Source organism: Sceloporus undulatus, chromosome 6 (genome assembly GCF_019175285.1).
Source record: "Sceloporus undulatus isolate JIND9_A2432 ecotype Alabama chromosome 6, SceUnd_v1.1, whole genome shotgun sequence".
NCBI lineage: Eukaryota > Metazoa > Chordata > Lepidosauria > Squamata > Phrynosomatidae > Sceloporus > Sceloporus undulatus.
This window is the reverse complement of record NC_056527.1, coordinates 27,823,974-27,848,981: the sequence shown is the minus strand read 5'-3', so window position 1 is coordinate 27,848,981 and position 25,008 is coordinate 27,823,974. Positions and strand designations below refer to the sequence as shown.

At 38.4% G+C, this 25,008-nt stretch overlaps 1 protein-coding gene across 1 annotated transcript in view; it reads right to left on the bottom strand.

Annotated features, from left to right (window-relative positions):
* The window catches only part of ITGA8 (integrin subunit alpha 8), a 150,620-nt gene that overhangs the window by 66,038 nt on the left and 59,574 nt on the right, over positions 1-25,008 (bottom strand). The window contains exons 14-20 of the mRNA XM_042476792.1: positions 20,349-20,394; positions 19,202-19,309; positions 9,361-9,416; positions 6,882-7,036; positions 5,540-5,677; positions 4,995-5,062; positions 1,250-1,397 (exon numbers count right to left, since the gene is read on the bottom strand). Of these exons, the coding sequence (XP_042332726.1) occupies positions 1,250-1,397; positions 4,995-5,062; positions 5,540-5,677; positions 6,882-7,036; positions 9,361-9,416; positions 19,202-19,309; positions 20,349-20,394 (719 nt within the window). The remainder of the gene's footprint in view (positions 1-1,249; positions 1,398-4,994; positions 5,063-5,539; positions 5,678-6,881; positions 7,037-9,360; positions 9,417-19,201; positions 19,310-20,348; positions 20,395-25,008) is intronic.

The following is a 25,008-nucleotide window of genomic DNA, read 5'->3' as shown; positions in this document are numbered from 1 at the left end:
TACAGTAGGCCTCTCCAACTTGGCAACCTCCACTTATGTTGGATTGAAACAACTATCATCCAACAGCTAGTATTAAGAAGGTTGAGTATTCACTGTACAATAATAAAATCTGTATATTTCTCTTATATAGTATTTACAATTGCACAAATGAGAGGACAGAACATCAAAATATATCTGATAGCAAAAAATAAAATTATATTTAAAACTTTGTCTAAAAAAACAAGGTGAAGCTCCATTTAATGTTTTTAAAAAAATAACCTTCAAGAATGTCAACAGTTTCTTTTCTTGACAGTTGTTACAGATGTGTTTTTTCCTTCTTCTTCCATCTTTTACTTGTTTTATATGATAAAACAAGCTCACAGAAGAGAAGCAGGAAGTTATTTTCATCACAACAAAAATATTTGCTTCTAGAAAGGAAATTAACTTGGCACACCTTGGTTCTCCTTTTTGGGGGGCGTCATGCTTTGAACCGTCCAAAATAAAGTTCATGATGGATCAGCTTGCAGGCTTTGTAGTCAGAGGAGTTGATATATTCTTCTTGCCCAGTAGTGAACACATTGAACTGTCTGTGTATTTAGGGGATAGAATTTCATCCTGGCTTTTCCAAAAGCAACTCCCCCTCCTCCCTACAAACCTTTCAAGTAAAATGAGCTCTGTCCTGTTCACTTGAAGCTCCCTATGGCATTACTGAGTAGTATTACTATACAATTTTGCTAAATCCTTGTATCTCAGAAATAAGTATTTGGATGAGGGAAAAACCTATGTATTGTTTCAACATCTGGATCATCTACCAACTCCTTAGTGAAAACAGTTGTGCACTGAAGCTGTTGGGCTTAATTGGTTTTACACAAACCTTACCATGTATATGATATGAAGTTATATTAACCTATTTTAAATAGTATTTTTAATCAATAAACTTGATTAATATGTTTCAAGCTTTTTAAAATCATTTTTATTATTTACATTGTTTTAACTGTATCAGATTGGTTTTATTGTATGATGCCCTGAGTTCTGTAGATAGAGGGTGGGGAATGTGTGCGCGCGCACGCATTAATAAATAATAAAAATAAATGTATTTCAAATCAATGTACAAACAATGTTTGCCAGTGGCATATTGGCTACAAAATTCTGTAGTATGTCAAAGTAACATTTTAAACTCTGCTGCCAAGCCCCCGATCCAAATGTTTATTAGGCAGTGTCTGTGTGTGTGGGAGAGATGACAACCCAATACATTATTGCTTAACAGTACCTTGTTGTTGCGTTCAACACCCGTGTAATCTGCTTCAGGAGGTATCTTTATATGCAGCTCTGCTTCATAGGCTCCTTCACCTTCATTTCTTGAATTGATAATTAGCATGACACAGTTTTCTTCCCCAATTATGATTTGATCTCTGTCTCTGTAAAAAAAATAAATAAAGTAAAACACATTTTTTGGGGCATTCACTGTGATGCTGTGGAATTTGTTGTATTTGTTAGAGAAATTAAGGTAAAGTATGCTTATGTATCTAATGTATAGAAAATCTATTTTTAATTATATGTAATAGAAGTCAGTATAAATCTGCTTGGAAGGGATGAGAGTATAGAATGTTTGGAGTAACTGGTGACTGGCTGGTTTGGGAGGGATGTTAAAAAGTCTGGTGTGTGTGATAATGAGACGAGAGAAATAGGGAATTAGGTAGCCTCAGTTAGGATTATGAGATAGGAAAAGAGTAATTAGAATGAATTAAAATTTAGATGCTTTAAATACATAATCTTTAACTATATAGTGTACTTTGGTTTAATAAATTATTTTTGTATTATACACCTGGGAATGCTATACATCTGGGAATGTTACAATAGTTGAATTCAGACACACAGTGTCTGCAATAGAGTTTTAAGGTTGGGAATATAAAAACTATGTCCAGTGGTGGGAATATAAAAACAAAGTCTCACACAAGAATCATAAACACATCTAGAAGGTCCACACATTTGATGCCTTAGCAGCAGAGAGAGGTGGAGGCTTCAACATCTGGTATCAGTAGTGGGATAAGCACAAGTCCTCATAGGTACTATGTTTATTTCTTATCCAGAATTTACTTGGCATTTCTGTCATTAAACCATGCATGTGCCCTCACTGGAGTAGTGATACTCCTTCATCTACAACACATGAAACGAGCATTGATGTGTTTTGATGCATTCAGCATGCTTCATGTTGTATAATTACTTGGACTTGTGATGAATTATGTGTAAGGCGATGTTCAGTATATTCAACTCCCTTGCCAAATGTCAATCCATGCTGATTACAAGTCATGTTAAAATATATTTTGTATTTAATGTCTTAATCCATTTCTCAATAGGGATGTTTGGGTTCCCCCATTATTGAAAAATAACTACACTACAGTTACAACAGTTTGAAACCATGTTTACTGTCATGCTACAGAATCCTAGGATTTGTAATCCGGTGAGATTCTTAGAATTGTCTTCCATATGGCCCTAGTGCTATAGTTCTGGAAAGTGCACTAGGCCTCTCTGTAACAGAATTGGAATTAGATATCTCAATATATTACATATGCCAGGGGCCTTTTCCCACAGCATAGTTTGAATGCTATATGCTGCTTTAATTGCTGTGGCAACATCCTATCAAATCCTTGGCGTTGCACTTTAGAACTCTCAGCCAGAGCACACTAGTACTTCAATAAATACTACAAACCCCAGGCTTCCAGAGGATGTCACCATGGCAGTGAAAGTGGAATATACTGCTATGATTTGGTAATGTGGAAGGGCCCCAGAGTTCCATAGTATGCAACCATAACAATTAAGATGGCACCAGACAACTATGACTACGCAGAATAGATACAAACCCAGTTATTTACACCAAACCTGCTGTAAAATATCTCACCTCTGTTAGTGTTGTATGTTTTTATGAAGAGTCGACTAACTGTATTGCATTGATGATAATGTTATTTTTATGGTATGTAACTGATATGTTTTTATTGTTGAAATATTTTGATTGCTGTAATCCCGCCTCGATCCACAGGAAGAGGCAGGAAATAGAAATATTATTATTATTATTATTATTATTATTATGTTTTTAAGACAGGCTAGTGGAAAAATAAGTGAAAGAATCCTCGTCCACCGTTACTAGGGCCCAATGCAGTTTGGCAATATTTTGGCCCTCCAAATGTTTTGTCTTACCACTCTCATAATACCTTATCATTGGCTACTGTAACCAGTGCTTCTAGGAGTTGTAGGTCCAAACATCTAGAGCAGGGGTAGGCAGCCTTTTTGAGCCGGGGGCCGGGTTGCTGTCCCTCAGACAACTGGGGGGCCGAAGCCAAAAAATAAATATTTAAATATTTTTTTTAAAAAAATTAAATATATAAATAAACCAGGACAAATGTAGGACAAAATTTTCAAATGGAAAACACTTTTTTTTAAAAAATGGAGGACACGTGAAAAAATTTGCTGATTTTAAAAAAATGTTAATATAAATGCATGTTTCTGAGGCTTCTATAGACAATTGCCCCCCAAAGGCCCCGGTGGCAATCGGCGGCAGGACCAGGCTGGGGCCGGTCCCAAGGCCTTGCCGGGCCGCATCCGGCCCACGGGCCGCAGGTTGCCTACCCCTGATCTAGAGGGACAAAGGTTCTTAGACTTTACGCATTAAGCACAAGAGAACATGGATTTCCTGCTATTACTGCTTACAAGTGTCTATAGTAAACAACATTAACATGTCAAACTAGGAACAAGGAGGCCTATATTCAAATCCTATCTTACCTTACCATATTGTTGTATGCCTTTTGTTCTACACCGCCCTGATTCTAAGAAGGGCGGTATATAAATAAATATTATTATTATTATTATTATTATTATTATTATTATTATTATTACCACCTATGGCTTTCACTGAATGATCTTGGGTATCACTATCTGTCAGCCTAATCTATTTCACAATGTTGTTGTGAGGATAAAACTGGAATGGAAGAGGAGAACTATTTACCCAACTCTAAGTCTTTGGAGGAGAGCCACCATGGTAAGTGGTTGAGCATTGAACTATGACTCTCAAGACCAGGGTTTGATTCCTCACTCAGCCATGCCATGGAAAGTTACCTGGAGCAATTCACACACACTCAGAAAACCCCATGATGTGGGTTAACATAAACTACATAAAGGTGTACAACAAATCCTTGGAGGTAGGGTGGGGAAAAACTGAAATAAACATAATACCCAAAGGAAAATGTGACAAGCTGAGATAGAATAGCAGGTGGATGGACATATTCAATGAAATTATCACTCAGACATCAGTCCTTGAGAAAAGGGTGCAGAGATGGGATGGATACAGCACAATCCTCAGAGGTTTACCAGTGTCCTCCAAAGTAGAACATATGAAATGAGCAGAGTTTGGAAAAAAATATTTTAGGGATTACAGCTGATAGAGTACTCCAACCAATAGGGCCAGTGGTCATATTGACTGGGGGATACTGACTGCTGTAGTTGAGAACAGTATTTTTTCTAAGATTTAGTACAAAGCCTAAATTTCTCCAGGAAATATCCAACTCAGAAATGTCATTTCCTAATGTTATTGTACTGTACCACATTACTTTATTTATATTTCACCTTCCCTCAAGCTGGAATTCAAGGTGGCTTGAGTTTTGTTTGAGATGGCGGGAAACTATTTGCATGTATTTTTGTGCAAATGTAGGAACAATTTTTAAAATTACTACTTCTTTGCTGAAATAAGCAAAGCTCAAACAACCAGGGAAACACAAAGGTGATTTTGTTTTGTTTTGTTTTTTAAAGTGACAGACCTTTGAACCTACCCACTTGAGGACTGTAAAAAAGTGAACCAAAGACATAAAAGCCAGACTCAGCATGAGGCTGTTAAGATCTCCTTCCTATCGCAGGGGCAGCCCTGGTGGTTTTCTCTTCCCTCTCCCCCATACCCCCCAGCAGCTTTTTAATGAACACCTTTATTCTATTAAGTGCAATACACAAGTTTATTTGTTCAAACTTACGGCACAGCAGAAAGTTTCAAGTCAGGAATGCACACGTTGTCCTCGCCACAATCCACAAGAATGTAAGCCTGCATTGTCCAAAACATGCATCACTTGTGTTAGGACTCTCTTGGAAAGGAATTTCAGACATTTCCTTTCCTTTCTTTTTTGTTTGTTTGATAACCATTAAAAACATCTCCCTCAAAAGATGTGAGCCTTCCAAATCCCACTGCCAACAAAGAGCCAGTGGTGACTGCTTATGCATATGCATATGTATCCATGTCATGATTTGCTTATTAAAGGGTGCGTATATATTTCCATCCTTAGACAAGGAGTATGATTTACAGGCTGTTGGGCTTAGCTAAGACTAACAGAATGAGAACATTTAGAAAATGCAGTCTGTAAGAGTTTCCACAATTTTCAGATAGATCTGGTTCAATTAACTTCCCATCATGAACAAATTAAACTCTTGTTGCATATACTGAGGGAATGCTAAAACTTCTGAACAAAAACATTGTACAGAGGATGCCATACAGCATGACAGCACTTGTATGCTAGGGCCATACCTGCTTGCCAATTATGTTTTCTTGGTAAAAGTTCAGTATTGGGTTCACAGCTAAACCATCTGAAAAAGTGGATTCATCCAAGCTGTAATTCAAAGTAATGTTGATTGGAGACAATTTATCTCGAAACTCAGTTTCATCCTGAGAGAGGTAAATTAAAAGGAAAAACTGTCAAAATATATATACTGTACCTCAACAATAAAGCAATTAACATCCAGATTCTATTATCATCTACTCAGCAGTAAAGACCATTTTCGCCAAACCACCCTAAACACATCTAATCTCATCTCATTTGGTCAGCTAAACAGGACTGGGGTTGGCTCAATCTACTTTGCATCCTATACTAGATGAAAAGCAAAATATAAAATGCATACATACATATTTATAAAAATACTTTGCAGATAAAATCTCTCAGATCCGTTCTGACTTGGAGGCCATAGCTGATAGAGTCCCAGTGGATATAACTTTGCATATTCTGGTTATGTTCCAGCATTGTCTTACAAAGCAAATATAGAACACTTCTTACAATTGCAAAACCTATGTATGATGCAATTCAACTCCAAGGTTGTGTATGTGTTTAACATACTGGAGAAATGGATTCAATAACTATGGTTTTCTTGTTTGATATTTAAGGAGATAAAGTAATAGAATTGATGGCTGCCCATACATTCGGAATAATACTATTAAGATTTATTTACTGTATATACTCATGTATAAGTCTAGAAATTTTTGTCCAAAAATTGACCCCAAAACCCCAAATTGACTTATCCACATGTCAATGTAAATTCTGTACTTTAACTCTTATTTTAAAGAAGGAACTGTCTCATAAAAAGCAAGAGTGTGATCTGTCTTGAAAGCACTTGCCTCCCTCCCACCACTCTGTTCTCTCATCCATCCAGCTTTTAGGGTGAGCACAAACAGTTATGCCTGCTGGAATTTTGTAAGTTCTTTAACATTATTTTCCTTTGTTTCATCCTTTAAATTCTTTCTTACATGCCCCTAAGTTTTATTCTTGCCTTATCTACAGGTCATATCAAAACCCACAATTTTCGCCCCAAAACTTGCCCTCATCTTATACATGAGCTCGACATATAGTCAAGTATATACGGTAATGCTATTCAGGGCCATGTGTAGGAAAATTCTATAGACATATTCCAAAATATGTACTGATTACAATCTTATATTTTCTAGTGTTAAAGAAGACAAACAGGTATTTTTTTAAAAAACTTATCCTTTTTATTTCTTTCACTGCCTGTTCTTTTTCATCATTCACATACCAATTATATTTTGAAATATCTGCCCTGGAAATGATCACTTCCTTGACCTGGCAAAGAACAAGACTTACTCTGAGATAAACCACAAAGTCCTTACAAGTGAGCCAGTTCTGCCGGACTATCATGAGGAGGAAGATATGCTGTGACTGATGGTAATCCAGGAAAAGGGTCCGCTTAACAGCTCCTTTGACTTTTAAAGAATCCAACTGTAGTTCAGCTCTCAGAGCTAAAGGACACAAGCAAGTCAAGCCTCATAAATATATGTTATCCTTCAAATCCTCCTCCACTTTTAAAATAAAGAGCCCAGTTTTGGAGTGTTCCTGTTTCTGAATGCAGTTCAATATTTGTTCAGCTGGCCAGTCATTCTGTCGTGAAAGCAAGTGACTGAGTTTAATGCCCTACATCATTATAAATAGGAATACAAGGAACATGGCAAATCCTTCACTGTTCTTTCACCATAAATCTAAAGAGTACCAACAACAACACAATAATCCTGTAGCATGAAACCACCGGTTAGGATATAAATAAAACTGATTTAAACTGAATCAAACATATACATGTTTTTGTTTGGCAATAAAATGAAGCCAACATCAGTATCATTAGGGTCGCTCCAAGAGCATCATTAGAATAGTATAAAAAAAATGGATGCCCCTCTACAAAATTCCTAATCCAGTTAAAATCCTTCCATGTGTATATTGTCAACTGGCCTGGAATTAGCAACCAAAAGGGATTTTATCCACAGAACCAAAAATTCATGGCTTGAAAATATATTTAAATATATTAATTCCCCCCATTTTATATATGATACCATTTTATTATTCCATTGTTTATAATGAGACTTGACAATCCATGGATTTGTTATCCACAGGGGTTCCTGGAACCAAACCCCAGCAGACACCAAGGGCCCACTGTATCTAACCAAGTGACTTCAGCTGGTACTGATTATTTCACAAGAGCTTTAAAAAGGTCACTTTTTGAACTAAAGCTCTCAGAAAACTCCACCTAGCATGCTGCCTGGTTGGAATTTGGAAGCTGTAGTACAAACAAAAGTTTTGAAAAGTAACCTTTTCTATGCTCTGAACAAAGATGCCTCTGAAGCACTTTGATGTCCATTAGAGGTCAGGATTCTGGGAGTTCTGGAATAAGTAAAATGGTGGCTGCAGCTGCCTTAACCTAATGCTTCTCTTCACATAAACAGTCTGAAGAAGTGTCATGCAACTTGAGATGCACTGCCAACAGTGTCAGAGCCTGTCATTCCTGTAGCCTACTATGGCCCTCTATACCCATCTATTTCTGTACAAACCCTTCAGGATGGTACTGAGGAAAAGTAGCTTAGCCTCAAGGCTCTGTCCAACTAAGTATGAGCTCTGGTACTGTACTAGGTAAATAAATAGAAACATTAAAACGGGATAATGAACAAAATGTGAGCCAAGACAAAGACTAAAATGGTATGCATAAGTACAGCTGGACCTCCGTATCCACAGGTTTGCCATCAGCAGATCAGGGACGTAGCCAGGATTTTGGGAAGGGGGGGTCCAGACTAAGTGCCACCATTATAATGGGGCTTGGGCGCGGTGGCACGGCAGCACACACCATTCATTTTATCTAACGAAAGGGGGGGGGTCCGGACCCCAAGACTGCCCCCCTGGCTACGTCCCTGAGCAGATCTGAGCATCCGCAGACAGCAAGCCCCGTTGTCTCCAATGGTTGTGTGTGCAGTGCCATTAAGGGGAATAGGACTTAAGGACCTATTTTTTTTTAATCTACAAGGGGGTCCAGAGCAGATCTCCCCCACATCCAGAGGCCTGACTGTATTTGGAAATCACTCCCGCCCAAAACTAGTAGAAGTTTTATGGCAGGGGTGTATATTTCTCAGTGGTTGTCCTTAGACTCTGTTACTCCCTTCCTAAGGAGTCCAGAATGGCCACCTTCTTGCTGTGGCCATTGGCAGGAAAAGACTTAAAAAACAAACAAACCTAAAATGCTTTAAGAACTGAAAATTTTCCAGGACAGGGCTTTAGAGTGTGTTGTATTGATTATATTGAATTGTTTCTAACTATATTTTTTTTGTTTTTAGGTGTCTGTTTTAAATTGTTTTACTATTATGGGCAATATAATTATATAAATCTTCACATTTGTATGTTTTCAGCTATATTGTACTTGTTTTTAAATTAGAAAACTCACTGAGTTCCAATTTTAGAAAAAAAGTTGGGAGATAAATAAATATAACAACAACAACAATAGGATTTACCTTCAAGAAAACAAACAGAGGTTAGTGATTCTTTTTTAAATACCACCTTCAGAGACTAAATCTTTGTCCAGAATGTGACATAGAATTAAAAACCCCTTCGATAAACCTTTTGCTAAGAGGGTATGCCCCCGTGGTTATTCATATTTTTTAAAAAATGTTAAATCTGCATCCATACAATTGATGTCACCTTATGGGTGTTTTATGACACCCAAAAACTGCAGAACATGAAAAGAACTTCAAATATTCCAACAAAAATCAATGAGTCTTTAACACAGCCATATAAACATTAAAAGACTTACCAATTTTATCTGAAATACCTGGAGCTTCAAAAGCTGCACAGACGTTTACAGTAAAACTACAGAGGAAAACAGAGAAAATAATTCATTTGCTGAAATTCGTTGCAAGATTTTCCTTTTTGTTTTAAAAATCCTAACATCCATTTCAAAAATCTGACTCAGAAAACAACCTCTTCAGACTTAAGGGGTTCTGATTGTATTTACTGGTGTAACAATGATTCATCTCCACACAAATCTGAAATGTATTAATTCTTTAGAGCTGTGGTCTTATTCATGATGAGGAAGTAAATCCAGCTGAACTCAATGGTGCTTGCTTCTGAATAGTCATGCATTGGATTTCCACTGTACACAGGATATAGCTACATATAGTGGTGTGTGTATGAAATGAGGGCATTGTCCCCCAAATAAGAATTCTGCCCCTGAAAAAAAAATCCACCAATCTCCACATTTCTAGATGAGCATTTCAATTACAGTTAGTCCTCCGTATCCACTGATTTTTTTAATCTATGGATTCAAGCATCCATGGATTGAAAATATTCCAAAAATATAAATTCCAAAAAGCAAACCTTGATTTTGCCATTATATATAAGAGACACCATTTTACTATGCCAGCGTACTTAATGGGATTTGAGCATCCACAGATTTTGATGTCCATGGGCAATCCTGGAGCCAAACAATACCCTAATGGCATAATGCATATATGAACCTATCTCCCAAAACTAATCATCCTGTGAACATAATTGAAGTTAAATATTTTATATAACTCGTTTGATCTGACATGCCAAGTCAGTTTTATAAACTAAGTAACTCTGTAGATAGAACATCCAAAATCATAAACTGAAAAGCACTTCAGCAGCAATACATTCCCTTTACATTATGAAAATATCAATTTTTAATCAGGTGACACTCAAAAAGGCTTTCTCAAATATCCACAAAGGGATGGTTAAATCATTACAACAAAGCCTAGCCTGTTAGAAAAGTACAATTTCCTCCTAATCAGCACTGCCTAGAAAACCGTCCTTGTGATTTTCTCTTGATGACAGGGTAATCTATGCAGTCCAAGATGAAAACTGAAAACACAAAACTCAGCTCTGTTTATCTAAACTAAACAACCCTGGGGCTCTGATAAAAAGTTCTATATATTAAAATGTGGCAAGTCTTTCCACTTGTTCAAGAGTTAAGTTTATTCAGGATTTTCACAAAAACAGCATAGTAAGTTGAAAACGGTTCCTTCAGTTTTACTTAATCCATTTTACTGGAGACTGTGAAAGTTACTTTTTTGCACTACGACTCTCAGAGGGGAATTTTAGGAATTATAGTTGGGAAAAATAAACTTTTTCAAACTGTGTTTTACTAAATAGAGATCTGCATACACTTTAAGCTGAAAACTAGCAACATCACCTCCAAAATAAGTTCTAATCTTATCAGAATTGTCCATCAGCTTCCTCTGATAGTCCCAATGAAAATGAGACACATCTGGGACTCATCTATTGTGCATGACCTTACTCAACATCTTTCCTTAGGGCAAACAATTTGCCATGTACCACAGGACAGGGTTTTCCTGTAGACTCCAAGGGTTATTGTGAAAGTTTATTTCAGGCCCTTCAAGAATTCATCATTTCCAACTACATTTATTCCCCTGTGACTTGATAAATTGAATATTGTTTAAATTTATAGAGTAGTATGAAACAGGAAATAAATAAACACAAAATATTGGCATAACAGGCCCAGTGATTTAATTTGATCTAGATGGTTTAACCTGACCAACTTCATGTTGTAAACAGTGGCCCTACTAGCTCAACTAGGAAGAGTATAAGGGAGGTTGGAGTTATTGCTTTATGCAGGACAATACCTAGAAATTTTACTGCTTGAGCCAGAACATATGATGGTGCTCCCTTCTATGCCGTGCAGTTTAGGGGGTAGAGGACAAGCCCACAGCTCTATATTTTAGAGGCAGTTATGCATTTTGCTGAGGGCCACAGCTTGTCTACACTGGCTAGAATACTGTAGGCTGCCCCTGGAGTATTCTGGCTCTGAATTCCCCCATTACCACTACTCTCTTCAAGTTAAGGCAGCTGCTTTCATTGGTAGCAGTGCTGAAGTCACAAGGCACCCAGCCACGCTTTGACACTTCTTCTGATTTTGTTCTGATTTGCACCCGCAACTTCGCTGCTGGGTAGCTGACAAGGACCATGTGGGAAGACAGCTGCCTGGCATAATTGTGGAGAGAGCTGGAAACCTGGACTAAAAGGTACGGTTTTAAATTTTAGGTTAAGGGTAAGAAAGCCCAAATTGGGTGCAGATAATGTGAAGACAGTCCACACCTGTTTCAGGGTTTTGGCCTTGTTTCACGAAACAGGTTGCAGTGACACCTCTTTTCCCAAAAACATTTCCAATATTCCCAAGTGTAACCTGCAGTGCCCCATTAAGAGTTCAAGAAATTTCTGTTGGGAAATGCAGTGCTAACTACAAGATGCACCAGGTTTAGGAGTTAGATAGGACTTCCTAAAAGCTTCTTCTGACAGGAGAAATGTTTTTCTGTTGAAAGACCCCTCTTCTATTGACTGATCCAAAAGATTTGCTGCTTGGTTAACTCTAATATTTTATTCTGGATTAGATCCACACAAAAGAGCAGTGCTATCCTTACTCAAAGATCCATCAGCAGCTAGAATTAGGCACAAGCTTCTTATATTGAGAGACATGCTCTACTGCCACAGATCTGCTGGCAGAGCAGTCTGCTGGCAAAATTGTTTTGCCAGCTAGGAGCTACTGGTGAAAAAAACAAAGCAGAGAGAGGGTAGGGTGATGGAAATGCTAAATTATGCCAGATCCAAATCTCCTCCGGTCCTGAATTGAAGCCATAATACTGGCTCAAAGTTAGTTTGGGGCAAGAGCAATCCTATGTAATTTCTAACACACCTATGTTGGGAGGGCTTTAGATTCAACTCATCTTCGGCTGGTCCTTAGCTATCTTTACCAGCTGGGGTTGTTCTCTTAATGTATCTACTGAATTTTCAATCTGGTTCAAGAAACATGCAGTCATGTTGCCACCTGAGCATATGTATGATGATTAGTTATAGTCATGCTCTCAAAACAGATGAGTTTAACTTAGGAAATTCCATCAGAAAAGCAGCATGCAAATTGGGATAGACATTAACCAATTTATTAAGAAATTAATATAGCCAATGTATGACCTGCAAGATTATTGTATATGTACATCTTTCAGTTTCTCATTGCCAGGGGTAAACTACAAATGTTGAACCCCTCCCCACTTTTTTCTTTTTTGAACTATGCATAAGTAAATGTAAATTATTAATATGTGTATATTTCAAATATGCATGCAAATGCAATTTAGTCAATGGGCAAAATGCATTAAAATGCATATGGAGTTGTGTATCTTAAGAAAAGTGCTACCATCTACCCAAAAGTACATACATATTTACACAAGAAGGAACAAATGTTTCCCAATCTGATACAAAATTTGCTGTGCTGGTAGGATTCCAAGAAACACAATTAAATGTTTTCAAATCCTTAACTTCAGAACCCTGATAAACTGAGTGGTTAACCTCTCTAGCCAAACCTTCCTCCTTCGGATATATCTGAAAACCTCACCTAATTAAAGCCAACTCCACTCTTACGCAGGCAAGTTACCTCGTTTTAATTTGAATCCACCCCTTTCCCTTTTTTTAGGGCTGAAAGTAACAGGCCATATATTTGGAAGCTGGGTTAGAAGTCAACACAACCAAGAACTGATCTGAGTGGGTTTATGACCATGAAGACAAGTTTACATCTGTAGAAAAATATATGCATTGAATACCCAAATCCATTCGTAACTGTCAGTCTGAGCAACAGTTAATCTATTCAGGCATTTTAGAACAATTGACGGATGGAAAGAGGAGCAGATAAGAAACAATGAGGAAGTGAGGGACCCCCTCATCCTGCATCTGCCTGCTCTTATCTGTAATAATAATCTTGCTTGCAAAGTCTGAGTGCTTTCAGTGGCAAAGGGTTTCACCACTCTCTCACAATGTAACTGATAAATAATCTGTATACCAGGCCTTCATAGACAGAATTTATAAACTAAAAAAATCCCTTTCCCCAATTATAAGATGACTTGAATAGATGATACTAAATAACTTCCACAATGAACTTGCATTTCTCCCTGCTAAAACAATTAATAATTAAAAATAATAATAATTTGTTTATTTATCATACCGCTTTCCAAAGATCATAGCGGTGAACAGCAAGTAAGCTAATTTGCCCCCAACAGTCTGGGTACTCATTTTAGCGACCTCGGAAGGATGCAAGCCTGACTCGAGCTTGGGCCCTTTTGCTGGTCTTGAACTCGCAACCTTGTGGTTTCAAGTGAATGGCTGCAGTACAGGCATTTAACCACTGCGCCACCAGGGCTCCATTACAGTCGGCCCTTCTTATACACAGATTTTTTATACACAGATTCAAGCATCCACAGTTTGAAAGTGTTCAAAAAAAAGTATAAATTTCAAATATCAAACCTTGATTTTCCAATTTGTATAAGGGACGCCATTTTGCTATGTCATTAGCAATGGGACTTGGGCATCCACAGATTTTGTTATCCACAGGGGATCTTGGAACCAAACCCCAGCGTATAACAAGGGTCCACTGTACTTCTGTGCACTATGTGGGACTGCCACTGAAACCAATTAGGAAGTTGCAACTACCTGTAGTACTTCACCTGTAGTGGAGATCTACTAATAAAACCATTTTCTTAAATAACTGCTCTGCTGGCTATGATCAGCCACTGAAAAAGCCAAGAAAGGGTGTTGGGAAAAGAGCACAATGAGTGAAGAGCTAAATGATACCAGCTCTAAAGCACCTCCAGCTCAGAACACATAACAATAATACTGGCATAAAGTCTGAACAAATCTTGCCAAGGCAATCCCATGATAGGCTCACCTTAGGGATACCATTAATCAGAAACTACTTGAAGGCACACAACAACAACAACAAAGTTAAGCCATAGCAAGGATAGTCCTGAGCAATTTCCAGTATCTTTAGGTTCAAAGGGAGTTGGATTCAACATACTCGCCTACTGCCAGTTCAGTATGCTGTGGTCACCTTTGCCAGTCAGGGATGTGCTTGTAGTCAAGTAAAGCTTAGGAAAGTTCCTTCCTTGAACTACAGCTTCTACACTCTGACAGCCAGCATTGTCCAACAAAATATATTTTCCCAACTCTGGCAGGCTATTGTTCTATTTAAATCAACACAACTCAAGATAATTATGCCTAACTTTTTCTATTGGTTTTTATGGGGCTGAAGCATGACTGGCCTTGGGATTCAACCATCTGTTTATCGCTTCACATTCCAACACATTTTTGGTTTTAAAAGAAGTATGTAGAATGTTTCTGTCTGTATGGAAACAATACTTACACATTTTAATAACAACATCACACTTGGTTAAAACAACATTTTACTTCTACTAGATAGTGTGCTGTAGTCCAAATCTCTCCAAATATTTTCTGCCTAAGATGATCTCCTTTCATTCATTTTATTTTGAAATGTCAATCAACAGGCATTTTGCACAAGTTGCGCAGCTGGCTAAAAGATACAGAAATCTATCCCATGGGGCAGAGGAAATATTTGTCTGTTGGAGTTTCCCTAATAATTGTTTGCATATGGACAACACGAGGTTATAACAACTACAGAGGGAGAAAAAATTACAGAATGGAAAACTAACTGCTGCTCTTCAATCATTTGGAGAGACTGGATTAAATTTTTTACAGCAGGAGAGAAAATCTTCAGGGAAGCATATTTTACAGCATAATGGCGAGAGCCACAACCATTTATCAGCAGTGGCACCTATATAACACATACATTCATATATTCGTCTATGAGAAAATTCACATTCAAGCAGTTTCTCCCCCATAGTCAGGTTTCTAGAAGGATAGCAGAGAACTGAAAAGTAATTCTGGAGTGGCTTCAGGCCCTTCCTGAACATGCAGGGGAATGAAGTGGTAGAATCCTGAAATGGTGAAATGGGCTATGCAGCATCAAACTGCAGGCAAGGAATATCATATTGAATCCTCATCCATAATATAAATTCCTTGCAATTAAAAAAAGCCATCAGGGGAATAGTATTTGTTTTCACCTGTATTTGTTTTCAACTTGCATGAAGGTTAAAGGGGTAATACAACTGATAGTCCCAACTAGAGTAGACCCATTGAATAAACACTTAAGTAAGCGTTGACTTCAGCATCTGATTAAATGGAGCTATTACAGCTGGGACCAGCAACTGGATTTTGTCCAAGGTTTGTTTTCCTTTTGTTTTATTGTGTGGAGCGTTCAAAATTTGATTCTACCACAATGGTTTGAAATTGGGCACTCCATTCTACCACCTCATGATTCTCCTGTCACTTCATTTGCACCTCATTCCACTAAATGTGTAAACCAGACATCAGTGTAGCATTATGACAGATCCATTTCTTGATTCTAGCCAGGACTCTAGAAAATCCCAATGACATGTTCATCTATTTCATGGCTTGTATAGCAAGGGTGGGCAGACTTCAAGCTTACTTCTGTTTTTGCTAGTGCCCTTGAGATCTGCTAACTGGAATCTGGTACAAAAAATGCTCAGAATTAAAGAATTTTGAGCCAAGGAATTTGTTTTGAGTACCTAACATGAATACAGCTCAGAGTCTTTCCACACAAAACACATCCTTAGATATCCCTTAAAATACAACACATCTTAATTTCAACAATATTTTTGGTGGAGAGGAAATATTTTGTTGCTACTATTGTTAAATGAGGGGGAGGTCAGAAATCCTTGCAAATCCATGCACTCATGCCTATTATTTTGAGTAGTCCTAAAGTACAAGCTCACAACATTCAGTCAACTGGAACAGAAGTGAAAAATTCTAGACCTTAAGACTGAATCTGGCTATTTTGTAAACTTAAGGGCTCAACATAACCATTCCTAAGGGGCGGCTCCATGCTGCCCCTTTCCTCACCTAATTGGGACCACAGCAACTGCATGATCTGGCCTTTCCATTGTGCAAAAAGAAGCCACAAAAGTGGTTCCTTTTCACATTGTGGAAGGGATGCCCTAGGTGCTTTTTTGCACTCCTTTGGTGCAGTGTGTTTAAATGCTGTGCCAACAGAGTGCCATGACAACCCCTGCTGTGCAGTTTGATGCACAGCATGATGCCAGCATGGCGTCAATGTGGGGGCGGCTGGCGTGCATACAGCACACCCCCACGCCAGCGTATAACACCAATCTGTACAGGCTCTTAATCTAGCTGTGGTTCTCCAGCTGTGATTCTCCAGCTATCCTGTCCTATGCATGATTGTTTGGTGGTTTCTAATGTTTTATATTCTTCCCTCCCGCCCCATTATAAAGGGATTTGTGCCTCTCCAAGACTAAGGCTTTGTGTATACTGCTTTAAAAAAACATTAAAATCCCACTATCTCTCCAAATCTGGGGCGATAAGGCCACACAATAAATGGCTCTATAAGCCCCAGATTCTGTAGGGATAGCTGGGACAATCTACCTAATGTTCCTGTGGAGAAACATTATACAAAGTGACTCTGCGGTGGGTATGGGGGCAGGAGAGGCAGGAATGCATTTGGACTTTTGCCTCTAATGTAGACAAGCCTTAAGTTACTTGCAGTAAAACCTTTAAGCTAAAATAAGTTTGTATTTTTAGTAAAAGCCTCCCCCCCCCATCCATTTTGCCCCAAGCACTATATGAGTGCAGGCCCCAAGCACTTCTCTGAAAGAAAATTTATCCCTCAGGCTGAAATAGTATTCCTAGATGGCTCAATCCATATATTACATTGCTGTAAAATTTTACTGATTTGAGGCCTGTTTAAATGATACAACTGTCACAGGAAGATGCTAAAAACTGTTCCTGGTTACATTATACAATAGTGGTATCATCAGTTCTCATGATGTTCATGGACTTTGGCTGGCTTCTGCTTAGTGTCATACATGGGTGTAGTCTAACTTACATCTATACTTGTCCCTTCACATTCACTGGGATTAGGGCACAGGAAATGTGGAAAAACTGCAAATAACAAAAACACTATGTTTTTACCTGAGAGAACACCTCTCTAGGAATCTCTGGGTTCTCCAGTGCAACTCTATGGTCAACATGTGCCAGATATTGACCATAGAATTGAACTGGAGGAGATACAAATACATAGTGGAGTGTTCTCTCTAGGATCTTCAGTGCGACTTTTGGTTAAAGTCGACTACAGAGTTGTGTTGAAGGACCTAGATATTCCTAGAGAGAACATATTAATAAAATCCATGAATAATTAAAGCTGCAAGAGTCAAAGCTGTAAATGTGGAGGGACGAGTGTATGTCTTATTTGGGTCTTGCAGAGGTTGCCATTCTTCCCCTGGAACAACCAAATGACCCCCCCCCCCCACTGCTGTCACACTACAAAATTAATGCAACTTGACACCACCTTAACTGTCATAACTCCATCCTATGCAATCTTGAGATCTGTAGTTTGTTGTGGCACCAGAAAAGGTTAAGTAGCTCACAAAACTACAAATCTCAGAATTCTATAGCATTAAACCATGGCAGTTAAAACTGTGCCAAAGTGTATTAATTGTGCAGTGCAGATGCTGCACAGGACTCACTGTTGCACTTTGACAGCAACCTCCCCATACCAACTGGACTTCTGGAGGAGGGCAAGGGGGAGCAGAGAAACGTCTGGCTATCTTTCCAGAGTCAGATGTAGACCAATGACATCATGCACTGAGACATTATCTCTGTGGAAGATATCCTCCATCTGCATAAGGCTATGAGAACAAAGCCTGATGCTGGTCTGATTTCCTGCACTCTCCAATAGCAATGGAATGGCCGTGGAGGAAGGGCTACACAGTATAATGGTGAGTCCTGGAGTGGGAAGTGGGGAATCATATTGGAGTTGTGCTTGACCATGTAGGATCTTGGACATAGTATTCTTGCCAGTGATAACATTTGTAGTTTTATTTCCGGTACATATGTGTTCAATGAAATGAATGCATAATCCAGATGAAGAGTCTATATCTTGGTCCTGGAATGGGCATTTAAAAACAACAACAACACAATTCCATTTAATAGATTCTGATTTTATTAATGCAGGGGTTTAAATTCAGCCAGAGTAGACTGACTGAATCAATAGAATTTACAGTTAGCCCTTTGTATCCACAGATTCTCTATCCATGCATTCAACTACCCATGGTTTGAAAATATTAAAAATTGTAAATTTCAAAAAGTAACCTTGATTTTGCCATTTTACATAAGGGACATTTTAGCACATCACTGTATTTAATGGGACTTGAGTATCCACTGATTTTGGTGTCCATGGGAGATCCTAGAATCAAACCCCAGAGATACCAAGATCTTACTGTACATAAGTGATGTAACCCAAATTCCCATGGGTTCAACGTGTCTGTAGTAGATTAGACAAACAATTGGATTTGGGCCATTATCATAAGGAAGAAAGACAATCTTCCAGCAAAGAAGGCCATCCAAAGAAGGAAAAAGAGAAAGGAAGGAGCTAAAAAATTAGAAGTCAAACACCATGAGTTGAGATTTGTTGCTGATGCTACTGCTCTATTGTGTATGTGTGCACTGAAAGGCACCCCCATTTACTTCAATGGAAGAAGCAGAGCTGAGAAGACACAAAAATATTCCAGTGAAGTGAAGAAGATTTTTAAGGCTTAAAGTTATTTAATGCTTCCTTTAAAAGTGGAAGATTTCCAAGGAAAAGAGTTACACCTGAAGAAGCTCAGTGCCTTCACTGCCTGACATTGCAAGTCTCTTGATTAGGATGACTAATCCGAAAATGATCTTCTCCACCAACAACTTACCAAGATACCAAAGCCACAGAGCCAGGAAGCTGACAGGTTTTATCTTCTGGATTTACAACCTCTGGTGAGAGCATGAGTCGAGCATCTACTGTCACAACCGGTCTTGCTCTGCAGGAGATGAAAACAAAGACTCAACACATAGGAAAGGAACTAGCTCTGAAGAAGAGAGGAATGGAGTATATTTAGTTACTGTGGATGTTAATGGCATATGGGAATACAGAAAGTATGAGTCACACTTCCTGTATCAGTGCACACCATAAACATTCAAACTCCTGTGGGGAGGTACATGAGAAGTATCCGTATCCATATCAGGAACACGTGTATCTTTCCACAGGGACAATGCACAAGCCCCTTGGATGTTTATGACTTACTTATGCTTACTATATTAATACATACGATTATGATCTAGTTTATCTTGGCTAATAGGGATTAGCTAAATTTATCTAAATATACAGAGACATATTCATGGGGACAGGGTTATTATTCTTATCATAGTGATATGGAGAGCACATTCCAACAAGACTCACAGCCAAAATCTTAAAGTGCCACATTATGCAATTCTAGTGTATCCCATGATGGTCTCTCATCAAGTATTAACCAGGATTGCTTCTGCTTAGTTTCCAAGATCAGATGAAATATGGTGCCTTCAAAGTGTTTTACACCCCTCTAATTTACCTTTTTAAAAACAAAATTATTTAGAGAAAGATGATAATCGAGTATTGTATTCTTTTTCCTTTTCCAGTTCATACACCAAGTTAGCCATATAAATAGAACGATAAGAAAACTAAACATGGCAAACTTTGATTTCTCTATTAGATATGAAGATAAAACACAAGTACACACAAAACAGTGAAAACTATTTAGTAGAATCTAAAGCAGCAGCAATTAACCCCCCAAATAGAGTGTGGTTTGAATGCAATCACAATTTCCCTCGTCCAGTTTTAAGTAATTTAATTGTAATTATTTTAAACTATTTGACCTGTATTTTCCAAAAAGGACTTTGGCTGGGCTATAACCTATATATTGTTAAATAAAAACCAACCTGGAATTCACGAACAGATTTTTGTAAGCTGTTCTGAGATCTTTGATAACTATTTTATTAATAGCGATATAATCATAAAAGAAACAATGCAGTAACAGCACATACCTGTAAACAACTACTTTTCCAGCTCCAAATGCACCCACAATTAAATCTGAAAAAAATTACAGAGAAAGAAGCAAATGCTCAAAACACAGGGAGAAAAAAAAAAAGGCAAGAATTAGTTTTTTACACTCTAAATTATTGCTATTGAAAATGAATGGACATAACAAATGCAGAAGTAGTGATGGAAGCCCATGAAACTTCACAAAATCATCCACTTTGATTAATCATTTTAAGGTTTCCATACATCCACCTTTCCATACATCCTTTTAACTTACAAAAGAGAGTGAAGTGGGAAGGACAAGACAGCAATGTATAAAAGTGTGCATGAGGTAGGTAGATAAAATGGACAGAGACATGTTTCTCCTTCTCTTGTTATAAGCAAATGGTCTTTCTATATGCTTACTGAATCCTGCTTTTACTTTATTCTGCCTGCTTTCACTGGCTTCCTCCCTCTTTTTCAAAGCCATCCATCATTCCCCTATTTCCTAAACATTTTACATTTCCTAACATAAATACATTTAAATTTAGCTTCTTAGTCAATATACTAAGTCATTAGTACATCAGTCATGATTCTTAGTCATTATATATCATACTCATGACAAGAGATAACAGTTACTTGTAAGCAAACAAGTAAGTACTTTTGTGCACAAATATTAAGTTCTGCCTTATGTGTGAAGGTATTGCTGCTGTTCTTGTGTGCCTTCAAGGTGTTTCCAATTAATGGCAATCCTAAGGTGAACCTTTCATAGGGTTGTCTTGGCAAGACATATTGGCCTGTTACAGACAGCCAAAATAAAGCTGCTTCGAGTCACAATGGAGGTATGGTGTTTCAATGATGCATACGTCCTAAGAGTCCAGTCTGGAGCGTGGCTTTGGTGCGACTTCTGGACTCTTAGGACGCATGCATCATTGAAACACCATACCTCCACTGTGACTCGAAGCAGCTTTATTTTGGCTGTCTGTAACAGGCCATTGAAAGGAATTGTCATTTGCCTCCTCGGAGGCTGAAAGAGTATGGCTTGCCCAAGACCGCTCAGTGGGATTTCCATGGCCCAGGGGAGAGTCAAACCCTGGTCCCAGATTCATTGAATCGACTGGTAAATGGTAAACTGAATTGAAAGATTTGCTCATTGTATTAATTCAATTGATTTTTAGATCTACTCTAATTGGGACTAATAAAGGATTTGGGGCTATATATTTATCTATATAAGTCTATTTATTGATTAAAAGTATAAATGCAAAGTTACATTTCAGCTGTACCTAGATTGTTGGGGGCAATTAGCTTACAGTTGTAAACCGCTTAGACACTGTTAGTTCAGTATGAAGCTGTTTGTTTTTTGTTTTATTCACTTGTTTTATTCAATTTACTGATAGCCCCCCTCAGTGCTCTTTTTTTCTGGGAGAATAACAGGGTACAGATTAAATAAATAACAGCATACTGTTTCAACTAGAATTTTAAAATATAATACAAAGAAAGGGGGATGAAGAAAAGAAACAAAGAAAAAGGGGGGAGAATACATACACACATTAATATAAGCTGACCATATGTCCAAAAATACATTTTCTCAAAGCTAATGTTTTTAAAATATACATTCAAAGCACTGAGAGCTTCTGACCACTGCATGATGGAAGGTGAATGTTTATCTTTTCATCCTTGGCATATAAGCCTTTTAGCAACAAGTAAAGCACATAGGATCCAACTACATTGAACATCAGTTAAATTTTGAGCCACAGAAATATCATTTAAAACCACATGTGCCTCTACAAACGTCAAAGGGCTTAATATGGTGCATTACCTCCAACCAGAAAAGAATAACCACTAAACATGTCCATTTGATATGCCACAAGAAAGCATCATCAATAAACAGCACACATAATCAATCTTCCACCTTTCTTAACCCATAGCCAGTAAGCATTCAAGGTAGCTAATGATAGCATAATTAATAAAAAAATAAATGCAATTGCTGCACAAAAACAGAGTAAAAGCATGCCAATAAAAAGCAACAGTATTGCCCAGTCCCATTTAACAGCAGCTTGAATGCCAAAGGGCAGTCTCAGCAAAAAGGTATTTGCATGTTAGTGGAAGGATAACAAAGATGGATCAGCCCAGCAGGGAGCAGCCACTGAAAACCTAAGTGGGCAAAGTTGAGAGCAGGGTTTAACTGGAAAGGGGCAGGGCTTACTGGCAAGAACTTCAGGGGGTTGCCCCCATTCAAGTCAATTTGGGGGCAGGAGCCAATTCATCTCAGACCCCTCCATTGGACCAAATACTCTGTTCTCCTCTGCAGTGTCTCTCAAAGTGATGATAGGAAGTGACTTCTGTTTGCAGAGAAAAATAGGTATTTGGTGGTAATACCAAATTCAGATGATTGTGGTTGTCCGGGTGGGGTGGGATATTTTCATGTGTTTACACGCACCTGGGGAGTTTTCTGTTTGATTTTGGGGCAAGAAATTCCCTGTAAACACCATAGAATTTTTTTAAAACCCCCAACAATTTGGGGGGCTGGGGGGCCCTGGGGGACAGGGGCTTCAGGTGCCACAAAAGCAGAATCCAGAGGCCACATGTCACCCATGGGTCACACTCCATAAAATTCAACCTTGGATTAGAATGTGAACTGGAGAACTCTATACAGCAACATTCTGTTGCAGACAATGTGTTTACAAAATGTATTTCCATTTTGTTTCAGTGCCTTTTATGGGTTGGTTCAGCACCACAAAAATCAACTGAAAGTTATCCTCCTTTCCTTCTTTAATCTGTTCTAGTTAAGAGATAGGTTTGAAACATTCTGACTGCCAAAAGCATTAATGAGGTTTATAAACATTCTGAACTATGCAAAGAAAAATAATCAAAATCAAGTGTTTGAGCTGCTCACTGAAATCCAGCAGTCCTATTATCCTAAAAATAGAGAACACTTTAGTCATCAAATTCATGGATTTTCTTAGAAAATGTCATAGCTATAGTTTGCTATCTGAATGCTAAATGTTTGACACAGCATAAATGTATTTTCTGAAAAGAATGAGAGATAACCATCTCAAACTAAGTGCCTGAACCCTTTCAAATGAAACCCAAAGAAAAGCTTCATAAAATGCAGCATGAAATTATACTGTTTCATTTGCTAGGGTTTCAACATATATGAATATAGTTATATTTTAAAAACGAGGAACTAATCTCCCCCCCCCCCCCAGATCTGATTTAAGGAAACCGTTTTCAATAAATCATCACTGGACTATAGCTGGAGTTCCACCATGGTGTGGGTCTTGACATTTCAACTTTGAATTCCAGGCATGCATTTCCTCCCGCTAAAGGGGGTTATCATCTGCTCTCCATATTAGATAATGAGATAATATTCATAGTTGCCTGGGAGAATAGAACTGGATATTAAGGAAGTAATGAAATAACGGTAGATGATTTTCCAAAAAAGAAAAGAGAAAAAACGGAAGCAGCTTCTACCACCCAAAATTTCAAATGCTAGAGACATAGTGGGGCCACAATCCTGCATATCTCAATGTAAAATAGCAGCTCTCCATGCAGTACTATGCTATGATGTGCCATTTACCAACTGGGCAGACAAGAAGTCCCTTAAATAGCCATTTACAGATAATATCAGTACTTTGAATTACGGAAGCAAACATGAATTCAGCAAACCGACATAAGTCCAGAGTTGCTTGGTCTGACCTTGTGAGCACTCGACAAAACTCTGACTACTATGTTTCTGACCAAATGAAGAATCTGATTTGGAAATAAATGAAGCATGGAAAACATAAGCCAAGTACATATGTACCAGGAAAAACTTTGGATAAAGTTTTAGTCAAAAGTATACAAGGGCAAACATGGCAATCACTCCTGGGGAATGGAGCAGTTATTCCTCAACAACTTTGTTTTTTCCTTTTCTTGGAAGATAGTTTTCTTGGAAGATAGTTTGCCCATGGTTTGCTCTGCACCCTTTAAACTATTCTGCTACCTTCAGGTGCGGTGGTAGACCCAGTCTCATTGTCAGTGTTGAAATAAGATTCTACTACCAGTCTAAGTAGTCTTCTGTAGATGAAATAGAAGTAGGCACTAGCCTGTCTTTTGCGCCAGACACTGCAGTGTATTGATCTGGCCCAGCCTGGCAGACAAGCTATGGTACCTACACGTCTTTCATAGAATCATAGAGTTGGAAGAGACCGCAAGAGCCATCCAGTCCAACCCCATTCTGCCATGCACGAAATCTCAATCAAAGCATCCCTGGCAGATGGCCATCCAGCCTCTGTTTAAAGACCTCTAAGGAAGGAGACTCCACCACACTCCGAGGGAGTGTGTTCCACTGTCGAACAGACCATACTGTCAGGAAATTCTTCCTAATGTTGAGCAGGAATCTCTTTTCCTGTGGCTTGCATCCATTGCTTCGGGTTCTAGTCTCTGGAGCAGCAGAAAACAAGCTAGCTCTCTCCTCAATATGCCATCCCTTCAAGTATTTAAACAGGGCTGTCATATCATCCCTTAACCTTCTCTTCCCCAGGTTAAACATCCCCAGCTTCCTAAGTCATTCCTCATAGGACATGGTTTCCAGACCCTTCACCATTTTAGTCACTCTCCTTTGGTCACGCTCTAGTTTCTCAACATCCTTTTTGAACTGTGGTGCCCAGAACTGGACACAGAATTTCAGGTGGGGCCTGACCA